The sequence below is a fragment of the Doryrhamphus excisus genome, linkage group LG7 (assembly GCF_037039965.1).
Source record: "Doryrhamphus excisus strain RoL-2023G ecotype Guam linkage group LG7, RoL_Dexc_Guam_v1.1, whole genome shotgun sequence".
NCBI lineage: Eukaryota > Metazoa > Chordata > Actinopteri > Syngnathiformes > Syngnathidae > Doryrhamphus > Doryrhamphus excisus.
The window spans coordinates 11,825,549-11,837,405 of record NC_136363.1 but is presented as its reverse complement, the minus strand read 5'-3'; the positions used below and the strand labels follow the sequence as shown (position 1 = coordinate 11,837,405).

The 11,857-nt window shown below is 47.0% G+C and overlaps 2 protein-coding genes across 3 annotated transcripts; both read left to right on the top strand.

Annotated features, from left to right (window-relative positions):
* The first annotated feature begins 230 nt into the window (after positions 1 to 230).
* On the top strand, positions 231 to 5,802 carry daxx (death-domain associated protein). 2 transcript variants are annotated; one of them, XM_058047385.2, is made up of 11 exons: positions 231 to 555; positions 977 to 1,209; positions 1,382 to 1,813; positions 1,880 to 2,011; positions 2,092 to 2,208; positions 3,121 to 3,352; positions 3,428 to 3,582; positions 3,673 to 3,811; positions 3,883 to 4,276; positions 4,542 to 4,671; positions 4,761 to 5,802. In XM_058047385.2, the coding sequence occupies exons 2-11, from the start codon at positions 988 to 990 to the stop codon at positions 4,818 to 4,820; spliced, it is 2,013 nt and encodes a 670-aa protein (XP_057903368.2). In that variant the 5' UTR covers positions 231 to 555; positions 977 to 987; the 3' UTR covers positions 4,821 to 5,802. The 2 variants fall into 2 exon arrangements, with proteins under 2 accessions (XP_057903368.2, XP_057903366.2); XM_058047383.2 differs by having other exon boundaries at positions 974 to 1,209.
* Positions 5,803 to 5,883: 81 nt separating this feature from the next.
* Positions 5,884 to 11,550, top strand: flot1a (flotillin 1a). Its single transcript, XM_058047387.2, has 13 exons — positions 5,884 to 6,054; positions 6,167 to 6,220; positions 6,306 to 6,381; positions 7,546 to 7,636; positions 7,714 to 7,857; positions 8,691 to 8,810; positions 8,878 to 8,973; positions 9,088 to 9,240; positions 9,302 to 9,483; positions 9,557 to 9,602; positions 9,668 to 9,805; positions 10,728 to 10,889; positions 11,003 to 11,550. The coding sequence occupies exons 2-13, from the start codon at positions 6,178 to 6,180 to the stop codon at positions 11,021 to 11,023; spliced, it is 1,272 nt and encodes a 423-aa protein (XP_057903370.2). The 5' UTR covers positions 5,884 to 6,054; positions 6,167 to 6,177; the 3' UTR covers positions 11,024 to 11,550.
* The last annotated feature ends 307 nt before the right edge of the window (positions 11,551 to 11,857 follow it).

Below are 11,857 nucleotides of genomic sequence, written 5' to 3'. Positions count from 1 at the left end.
CCAAATTGTCCATAGGTATGAATGTGGGAATGTTTGTTTGTGTATATGTGCCCTGTGATTGGCTGGCGACCAGTCCAGTGTGTACCCAGTTGGGATAGGCTCCAGCAACCCTGATACCCTCGTGAGGATAAACAGTAGAAAATGAATGAATGCTTTTCTAAAGCAGTAGCCCTCCGAGTCGAAGGATGGCGCTCGTTCGCCAAGTTCGCCGATGAAGATATCTTTCAACCAATCAGGGCCCGCTCATACGGGCATTGTATTGGCGCCGACACAGCTATCCTTACTTGTAGTCCAGGCTAGTGTGTTGTTTTTATTTACATAAACGTCCGTGATGTGAGGATCGGCGTTTTATAAACCTTTTTCGGCCGGTCGCTCTGGTCGTGTTGGAGTTGTGACTTTCCTCCCGCTGAGTTCACCAACGCCCAACTTAGCCAACAAGTCGCCGCGCTAACTAGCTCGCTAATGCGAATGCTAACGCTGGCCAACCAGCACCGTTTGGATGAAGCCTCGTCAGGGTGGAATTTGTTTTGAAAACAGCCGCCCGCTAACCAAGAGGTTGGTAAAATTGTGTTGTTGTTATTATGTGAGAGTGTGTGTTTTTGTGGCCCGTGTGTGTCTTGGTTGACTTGTCACGTGAGTTTTCATGACTTCCGCGTTGACTTCCCCAAAGTTGACGTCAAGCGTTCAACTGACAACATCAAAAAGACGTTGCTACTTGTTTTTGCTTTGATTGAAATGGACAAAAGTCTGTTTGCTCTGTTCGTCTGGTTCGTTTTGTGTGAATGCAGTCCAGGACCAAAAAGGGGGACCTATTGAGGCGCTGCTTTATGAACGCAGCCTAGTGTCCTCGTCTACACTTTTCCTTGACTCGCTCTACGTGAATCGTAAAATGACGGTTCATTGAAATGATTAACTAGATTCCCAATTGCTGTTGGACCATATTAACTTATTTTGTGTCTGTACTCTCTCCAAGAAGAACCAGTCAGCATGGCTGTGGCCTCTGCCGCTCTTGTGGACAAAGTCATCGTCTTGGACTACGATGAAGAGAACAGCCCACAACAGTCTTCCTCTGCCCTCCCGGATAAAGCCCCACCGGTGTCCCGCCTCCGAGTCCAGCAGCCCGCCCCGACCCACATCACACAGTCCCCTTTTGCTTCGAACAAGCAAAAGCACGTTCTGCAGGCAGAAAATGAAAAGTTATTTTCCGAGGTGTGGATATGACAAATGAGAAACGACTCATTCATAAGGACGAGTAGTTTGGAATTGTTGATATACAATATTTGTAGCATAACATAATTTATAGCATAACATAATAGTAACATGAGTACCTCTCTGTGCAGGTGTACCTAATGATGTGGTCACTCTCTTCCTTTCTCTTCAGTTTGTGGATCACTGCTCTGCCATGACCGAAGACTGCCCCCAAGTGTTGACCTTCCTCCAAACCAAGCACGCCAAAGCCTGTCCGGTCTTCCTGTCCTCAGTGGAGTTCCGCAACAGCTTGGGGCGATGTTTGACTCGCGTCCAGGCCAACCGCTCCAAGACCTTTGTCTACATCAATGAACTGTGCACGGTACTCCGGCAGCACGCCGCCAAGCGGAGGCAGACGCTAAGCGCGGTTGAGGCTTCCCCTGCTGCTACCTCGGCATCCGATTGTCTACCGTCTACCTCGGTTGGGTGCCCAAGCACAAGCCGGACGAAAGCGGAGTCGTGTGAGCCGGAAGCAGTTGGAGAAGATGAGAAGCCTTCCACGTCATGCCTTCAGGAGGACGAGGACAAGGCAGAGAAAAGGGCGACAAGGGCGTCCAGGAAGCAGGTTAGCGTCCAACATGCCCACCCTCCACCTTGGTGTGGTGACCAAATTCTCCGCCTGCGCATCTAGATCGCGTACCTGGAGAGGCTGTTGAAGGTCTACAACGAAGAGATCTGCCAGCTTCAACGGGCCGAGCTGACTTTAGACGAACTCGGGACTGATGACTCCTCGTACATCCAGGAGCACAAACTCAAGCGCAAGGTACTCCTGCCAAGGGGTCCGGGCACACAGCCCCGCTCGCATTGCATCGCTCTAACCTCTCTCGGCTCCTCCTCTTGCAGATGATGAAGATTTACGAGAAGCTTTGTGAGCTGAAGGGCTGCGGGTCACAGACAGGCCGAGTCATCGAGCAGAGGATCGTCTACCGGAGTACGCGCTATCCTGAGATCAACAGGAGGGTAAGCCGGCTTTGGCCTTTTGTGCTGGGTAGGGTTGGGCACCATTTGCATATTATCCAATACCCGTGCCAATCAGGGCCAGTATGTAAACATTCATTCATTCATTTTCAACCGCTTATCCTCACGAGGGCCGTGGGGGTGCTGGAGCCTATCCCAGCTGTCTTTGGGCGAGAGGCGGGGTACACCCTAGACTGGTGGCCAGCCAATCACAGGGCACATATAGACAAACAACCATTCACACTCACATTCATACCTATGGACAATTTGGAGTGGCCAATTAACCTAGCATGTTTTTGGAATGTGGGAGGAAACCGGAGTACCCGGAGAAAACCCACGCATGCACAGGGAGAACATGCAAACTCCACACAGAGATGGCCGAGGGTGGAATTGAACTCCTCTCTCCTCGCTGTGAGGTCTGCGCGCTAACCACATGACCGCCGTGTTTGTAAACAATGCCTTTTTATTTTGACAGACTTGAAAGTTGAACTGCATTGTCATTTAAACTAGAGAGAGACAATATTTTAAATAACTTTCTGCTTAACATGTTTTTAAAAGGGGCTGCACGGCGGTCGAGTGGTTAGTGCGCAGACATCAAGCCACATTCCAAAAACATGCTAGGTTAATTGGCCACTCCAAATTGTCCATAGGTATGAATGTGAGTGTGAATGGTTGTTTGTCTATATGTGCCCTGTGATTGGCTGGCCACCAGTCCAGGGTGTACCCCGCCTCTCGCCCGAAGACAGCTGGGATAGGCTCCAGCACCCCCGCGACCCTCGTGACGATAAGCAGTAGAAAATTTATGTTTAAAATTGTTTTTTTTTAAAATAAAAAATGCAAATGTAAGAAGCTGAACAGGTCGTAGTTGTCTACGTCTCATGGCTCACTGTCTCAGTAAAGCTGCTCTCCTTCCAGATCGAGCGGTTCATCAACAGTCCCGAGGTCCGGAGGAACCCCCCCGACTACCAGGACATCCTGCATCAGGTTCTGCTGGCCAGCAAGCGCCACAACCTGTGCCTGAGCAGGAAGCAGCTCAACCAGATCGCCCAGGAGGCTTTCAGGGAGACTGGCAGCCAGATACAGGAGAGGCGCCACTTGGACCTGGTCTACAACTTTGGTTCACATTTGACAGACGGCTACGTGCCCGGTAAGACACGTCCTGTCTTGTCTTGTCTCCACACACGCACTTGTCTTCTGACTCTCCCCGGATCTGCTTCCCAAGCCAGAGACCCGGCGCTGATGGACCCCTCGTTGCTGCGGAAGCTGCGTTCGAACCGGGAAGTGGCTCTGAGCCGGTTGGACAACGTCATCAGCAAATATGCCATCCAACAGGAGGACACGGAGGATCAGGACAGGATGAAGCGGCAGGCCAAAGAGGTGAGATGTCGATGGTCTTCACCTTCCATCAATCGTGACTTGCTTTGTCCTCTGGACCCGCAAATGCAAGTCCCGACCTTTTCTTCCCAGGGTCCAAAGGCAGAAGCAAGCAAAACAGTTAATGGGGTGGCAAAAGAGGACGAAGAGGAGGATGAGGATGAAGAGGACGTGTCTTCAGACCCAGACATCGAGGAAGAGATCCAGGCCAGCACCCAGCAGGATGGAGCCGGTCAGAACCGTTCACAAGGAGCTCATCTGCGAGGCTCCCAAGTATTGACGCCTCTTTTCGGTCCCCATTAGACGACGATGAGGACATAGAGGAGGATGACATTAACGAGGCGGAGCAAATGAACCAAGGTACCAACATGGAGGAGCAGACGATGCCGGAAAGTTACTCTGCGGCGGCAACAGAAAGCGTGAAAGACGAGGCGGTGACAAGTGAGCCCTCCCCCCTCTCGGACATCAGCAAGTCGGTTAACTCGCCGCTGATGGACGGCACGTCTGCCGTCGCCAGCCCCAGTCAGTCTGAGGTGCCCTCGGCCGACGGCGGCACTAACACGGCCGCCAAGGAGGCGTCGTCATCGCCGATGCCCCCGGAGATGGTAGGAAAGGGTAACTCGCTCGTTTCTAATGGCACTAGGAACATGAAGAGGAAGAGGACGGACGTGAGCAACCACATCAGCTTCAATAACAGGTAACATGGGCATTTCTATCAAAAATGTCAAAGAACTTCCATCATTATTGCATGAAGAGACTTCCTGTCGGCTTCAAAATAGCAACTAGCAAAATGCACCCGTTGAAAATCCTTAATCAGCCACTTGTTTTTTTTTTTTTGGTGGCCAAAGTAGCTCATTTATTTTATGTGGACATCAGTCAGCCACTCCGAGACACGTCAACGCAAACCAGGACGTGGCCCCCTGTATCTGTCTTCATCTGCCTGTCCTCATCTCTCCCCCCAGCGATATGGACGTGCTGCTGGATATGGGCGTCATCTGCGCGTCTCCGCCGCGGGCCGACTGCGACCCTGCCAGTGCGTCCGACTGCGAACTGGTCAGCAGCTCGCAGTCGCCGCCTCCCAAGAAAAACAAGGTGCTGGTGTTTTTTTTAATAGAATTTTTATTTTTGCCACGTCAGTCGCCATCGCTAACTCGTTGTCCCCCCACCCCCTCTCCCTCCAGGTCAACGTTGCCACCCAGTGCGACCCTCAGGAGATCATCGAGCTCTCAGACTCGGAATGAACTTTCGTCGCCGGCGGTCTTTCCGCCACGTCGTCAAATAAAATCCACACTTCTGTCTTTGAGCCTCTCATTCTGACATGAGATCAACTTCCTCTCAGGACACTCGGGACACTTTTTTAAAAAGTGTCTTTAGCCACCAGCAGGGGGCGCTGCTACACCAGTTGGTTTACATTTTTAGACTCTTTTGAAGTCCTGACCTGCTGCTGGCTGCCATCATGTGTTCACAGCAACATTTTTACAAGTTTTCCACCTTTTTTGGTCTCAAGTCTTTTTCAAAGCTCCAGAGCTGAGAGTAAAAAGACTGCCCTTAGCATCCTTAGCGTAGCAGAGAGAGCAGCAGCTATCAAGTCCAGTCATCTATCACTGAAAAAAACAACCCAACATTTTATATTTTCTACCAACTTTGGTTGAAATGTGTATTGGAATAGATGTAGGCGGTCCACAGTCCTCCCAGACTATCATTTTATAGTAAAATTATAATAAAATGATGTTTTTGCAATAGACATGTTTTCTTTTTGAGGCATTTGGATGGATGGCCAAATAACACCCTCATTTACGAGCAAACTTCAGGTTTTGATGATGCACTTGCAGTCCTCATGTCTGACACCTTGGGGGCGGCAGTGAGCAGCCCATTGCTGATTTATTTTCCGATCCAATACTGTGTAAAACTCACTCCGATATTGGCGATAAAATACTTTGAAAATCAAGTAAGGTGTCTGCTTTAAAATAATGAGACAAAAAACAATTAAGAACTACCTAATTCAGAACTAACGTAAGAGTGTTAGCTTCATTCACAATTCACATGGCCCCGTTTCCAATGGGTCGTTGTTGTACTGAGGAAATGTGAACTAGCCAAAGCATTTCGGTGGATGTGAGCTAAATGCATTTAACTAAGAAATAAATGTCTTTATTTTTTTGTGTGTTTTACTTTTACCTTACAATCCCCACCCCCAGACTCCAGACTCTGTATTGTTGTTGTAGATCGCCATTAGGCCGCTTTGGGGCGCGAACTTTGTATTGTTGTAGCTCCTCGTCGAGCCGTTGGGGGGCGACGAAGCGCAGCTTGATGGTTCGGCGTCCTCATTTAGAAGAGCAGAGCTGCCGTCGCCTGCATCCAATAAACGTCACCTGCCTTCGTTTCAACAAACAAATTGCTATTTCTACCAATATATTTGTTAGTACCAGACCACCCCGTCCACCCACCAATCCCCATTCATCGGTGTTCGTCTCGCTGGTAAATGATTCTCATTTGTGCTTCTACATGGTTGCTATGTTTTTTCTTGCTAGTTTAATGCAATTTGTGACGAAGCTAGCCCCTCAGCCTCCCGCGCTTGTTCCGTTTGTAGGACCAGCGGACATGTTCTACACCTGTGGGCCCAACGAAGCTATGGTGGTGTCAGGTACAAGCCAACTCACAGGATGGATGGAGTTGTTTGTCTTGTAAACGACGTGTGCCCCTCTTTCTCGCTCTGTCATCCCTCCCAGGCTTCTGTCGCTCTCCTCCGCTGATGATCGCTGGAGGCCGAGTCTTCGTGGTCCCGTGCGTCCAACAGTTACAGAGGTAGCAAGGAGCATTGTGTTCACATCCCTTCATTTTCTACCTCACGAGGGTCGCGGGGGTGCTGGAGCCTATCCCAGCTGTCTTCGGGCGTAAGGCGGGGTACACCCTGGACTGGTCGCCAGCCAATCACACACACACACACACACAATGTCACGACCATTCACAATCACATTCATACCTATGGACAATTTGGAGTGGCCAATTAACCTAGCATGTTTTTGGAATGTGGGAGGAAACCGGAGTACCCGGAGAAAACCCACGCATGCACGGGGAGAACATGCAAACTCCACACAAAGATGCCCTGGTCTCCTAGCTGTGAGGTCTGCGCGCTAACCCCTAGACCACCGTGCCAATCATACAGTAATATTAGATACTCGCCATACTCTTTATTTTTTTAATATAGTCACTTTATTTTCTTAATATTTGCACTTTAATTTCGGAAAATTCTGACATTTTTTCCTCGTCATACTATGACTTTATTCTAATATTTTGACTTTATTCTCATGAAATTATGACTTTTTTTCCAGTAAGATGACAATGAAAAAGTTGAAATATTAGAATAAAAAATGTAACTATATTTAAAGTCAGTGGCGTCATTAGGCCTATTTTAAATGCCTAAAATGTTCTTAAATAATAATATTTTTTATTGATTAAAATTTAGTATTGATTTTTTTTACAAAAAAAAATCTCTGACAAATTTTATATAATGGGACAAAAGCAGGCTAATACTAGCCTACTACTACTAACAGTATATAATCATTCATTCATTTTCTACCGCTTTTCCTCACGAGGGTCGCCGGGGGTGCTGGAGCCTATCCCAGCTGTCTTCAGGCGAGAGGCGGGGTACACCCGCAATGCTTATTTGTTTTTTGGATTTTTTAGGAATTTTTGAATGTCTACTACATTCATTCATATCCTGTGCATCTCCAGGGGGCTAACCCCCCCCCCCCTTTTACATTTGTTTTGCACTGTTTTCCCCATTTTGGATGTTTTTTTATGGTTTGATTTTATTTCTACGATGCGCCAAAATGTACAATGGATTTGCAGTAGGAAAATGCACTTGTACTTTTGTAGTAGTATTACTTTTGATAGTGAAGTACATCCGCTGGAGTATGAGGTCTATGATACGTATCTGACCTAAAGACCGTCCGCCATCTCCTCCAGGATCTCCCTCAATACTCTGACGCTGAACGTGAAGAGCGACAAGGTGTACACACGCCACGGTGTGCCCGTCTCCGTCACGGGCATCGCGCAGGTCAGCCGGGCTCCGAGCGACGCCATGCAGGCGCCCTCGCCGCGACGCTAATGCCCCTTTCTTCCGTGTCACGGCAGATGAAGATCCAAGGTCAGAACAAGCAGATGTTGGCCGCCGCCTGCCAGATGTTCATGGGGAAGTCGGAGGCGGAGATAGCGCAGATCGCCTTGGAGACGCTGGAGGGGCACCAGAGGGCCATCATCGCCCACCTGACTGTGGAGGTGAATCGGGTCGAGCGGCGTGACATCCATGCTGTCTCACACATCAAAGGACTTTGACATCATTTTGCAAAATATTACTTGTTTTAAAAAAAAAAGAAAAAATTGCCAATATTTCAACTCTATGCTGCTAAAATAACACAATTTTTTTTTTATTCTCATAAAAAAATTTTCTTGTTAGAATATAACTTTTTTTTCTTTTCAGCAGTTTTTTCAATTTTGCTGTGGTTTTCAAAAAAAAATTCGGACTATTTTTGACTATAATTTTTTCTCCAACTTTATTTTGTTTTATTGCTCATATTATAATTTTTAAAAAATATTTTAGGTTCATACTACTAAAATTATGTTATTTTTCCTCATTAGTCGCATCAAGACTAGTATTAGTGTTAATAAAATTATGACTTTCTTAATTCTTTAATATTTTGACTTTTCACTTTGCTCCTGATTTTTCCATTTTTTAAAAAAAAAGTTTTCTTCTAAAATGAGATTTTTAGAATGTGCTGCCGGCCGCAAATGATCCCTGAGCCACAATCTGGACCCCCCTATGTTAGTCCTGGTCTAGGATCTTCATGGCTCACAATAAAACTTTTTTGTTTTATTGCTCATATTATGATTTTTTAAAAATATTTTAGGTTCAGACTACTAAAATTATGTTATTTTTCCTCATTTTTTTCCTCAAAATTGCTGCTGATTTTTCCATCTTTTCTTTTTTTTCTTTAGTTTTCTTCTTAAATTACATTTTTAGAATGTGCTCCCTGAGCCACAATCTGGACCTCCCTATGTTAGTCCTGGTCTAGGATCTTCATGGCTCACAGGCGGTTCGGTTCCTCTTGCAGGAGATCTACAAAGACCGCAAGAAGTTCTCTGAGCAGGTCTTCAAAGTGGCCTCCTCTGACCTGGTCAACATGGGCATCAGCGTGGTCAGCTACACGCTCAAAGACGTGCATGACGACCAGGTTGGCGCTGTTCCGTTTGCCCCGGTCCTTTTTATTCTTGTACTATTTATTATTTTTCTCTCTGCAGGATTACTTGCATTCTCTGGGGAAAGCTCGTACGGCTCAGGTCCAGAAAGACGCTCGTATCGGCGAGGCTCTCAACAAGAGGGACGCTGTGATCAGGGTGATGCAAAACTTTTGTTTTTGGCGTCATTGTTGGCAAAAAGGCCTAAGAAATCCAGAAATGATCCCAACACCATAACAACGGTCTCCAACGTTGGGCACCGTCTCCTTGCAGGAGGCCCACGCCATGCAGGAGAAGGTGTCGGCTCAGTACAAGAACGAGATCGACATGGCCAAAGCCCAGCGCGACTACGAGCTGAAGAAGGCCGCCTACGACATCGAAGTCAACACCAAGAAGGCGGAGTCGGAGATGGCCTACCAGCTGCAGGTAAGTAACCAATGCGGGTTGGACCCCCCCGCCCCCCTCACCCGGTTCACCTGGTCGGCAGGTGGCCAAGACCAAGCAGCGCATCGAGGAGGAGAGGATGCAGGTGCAGGTGGTGGAGCGCAGCCAGCAGATCACGTTGCAGGAGCAGGAGATCACTCGCAAGGAGAAGGAGCTGGAGGCCAAAGTGAAGAAGCCCGCCGAGGCCGAGAAGTACCGCCTGGAGAAACTAGCCGAGGCCCAGCGGTGAGTCGGACGAGCGGTGCCGCTGTTGTTTTCCCGCTTCTAAGAATTTTTTTTTTGTCGTCTGATTCCGCAGCCTCAAGTTGATCATGGAGGCTGAGGCCGAGGCCGAGTCCATCAAGGTGAGACATCCGTTACTCCCCGCTCTGCGTCTTTTTCATCCTCCCCTTTCCACTGGCTCTCTCAGATGAAAGGCGAGGCGGAGGCCTTCGCCGTAGAGGCCAAAGGTCGCGCTGAGGCGGAGCAGATGGCGAAGAAAGCGGAGGCCTTCCAGCAATATCAAGATGGCGCCATGGTGGACATGTTGCTGGAGAAGCTACCCCTGGTGAGACGCTGTCTTCTTATGTGGACGTATATTAGTCACACATGCGGGTTCATCTAAAACAGGGGTCTCAAACTCAATTTACTTGGGGGCCACTGGAGCTAGGGTCTGGGCGAGGCTGGGCCGCATCAGGTTTTCCAAAAAAAAAAAAAACGCATTTATTAAAAACAGAAAAATAAATAAACTTTGCTTTGGTTTCAAAGTTCTGATAAAACATTTCACTGTTCTCAAATATCTTAATTTTTATTTTTCTACACAAAATAAGATGAAAAATAAATAAACAAATCAAGAACAAAGAAAATCAATCAGTAATAAATAAATATAATAATAATAATAAAATGGCAAATAATAGAAACTTAAGAAACCACATATAGTTGGTGGGTAGACAAATTATTTTTTTTCAGATTAAAATGAACAAAGCATTATTAGAGCCCTGTAGACATGACAAAACACGACTATAGTCACATTTATACTCTTTTTATTTACAACATATTGCGCAACTGCAGGGTCTTGAGACACATGCTAACTCGCAAACTAGAGAGCTAGCAACCTAAACGGTAGCCTTCAAGTTATTTCCTTTAAACTTAAATAGCCAAAAACTTACCACTTCCACACAGATAGGGAGGATAACTATTAACAGTTATTTAACCTTTAACATGAACATTAATCAAACGTAATAATATTTTCTGGGTACATGATACCATACAGCATCCATATCAAACTTGCGTGGGCCGCACTAACATTAAACTTCCATATCAAGGCGGGGGCCTCAAACTAGTGTCCTGCGGGCCACATTTGGCCCGCGTGTTTGAGACCCCTGAGCTAAAACAACCTATTAAAGTTGTCATCTTATAAGAAAAAAATCATAATTTGATGTTTATTACATGACTGTGTTGACCTTTTGTTTTTAATGTTTCCCCACTAGATGGCAGAAGAGATCAGCAAGCCCCTGTGTGAGGCCAACAAGGTCACCATGGTATCCAGCGGAGGCGAGGTGGGCGCCGCCAAGCTCTCCGGAGAGGTCCTGGATATCATGACGCGCCTCCCCGACGCGCTGGAGAAGCTGACCGGGGTCAACATCGCCCAGGTATCAACATTACATGAAATAACATGATATAGCACCCCTGCCTTTACACTCCTAGTAGCCAATACAGTAGACCTGTTTACCCCCCCTCCCCTTGCCATCCCTCCCCGTTTCAGGTGAGCCCCCGTACAGGCTGAGGAGGATGGACTGGTCTCCTGTTCCTGGTTGCCACCACCTGCACGGGTCATTGAACGCATCGTCAGCTCCCTCCACGTATTCTGTTCGCCTTTTTTTTGTATCCCCCCAGCTGCATTTGTGGTGTGTGTGTACAATGATGATTCTTACCTCAACGCTTCATCATCACAATCTCCCAGCTCGGTTCTTTGAATTGTAAAAGGTGATGCATTGCGAATCGCAAATAACCAAGCTAAATGTACACCCCCCCCCCCCCACCTCCATGTCTGTGTGTTTTTCCACTCTCATCGTCCTCCTTCCTCCTACATACAATGCGCTCCGCTTTGCTCTCAGACACTAAGTGCAACTTATAAAAAACTCTCTAATGCGACTAACCTTGACTACATGCAGACTTAAACCACTATTTAAAAAAAAAAACAAAATAAAAAAAACACGGTGCTGCTGCGTTTTCCGACTGTATGCCACGGGTGTCCAATGTGCGGCGCTCTTCTTTCGTTGGATCCTAATCATATTCTAAATTGAATGATTACTACACTACAACATAGCTGAGATGTGGATGTTTGGTTAGACAGCTTAGGTTTTAGCATCTTTCGTGCACAAAATGTATCAATGTTTGGACACCACTGCTGGATGTCGTCCACATGCTTTTCTTCACATGATTTTTATAATCTAATGGAATTCACTGTTCCTCTTTTGCGAATCTCCAATCCTTATTGACGTATTTATTTGTGTGCTGTGTGTGTGTGTGTGTGTGTGTAGCGGGAACGCAATATTAGCAATTAAGAGATGAATTTTTATGGGGAACAAGCATTCCAGGAGAGTCAACACCGTTTTAT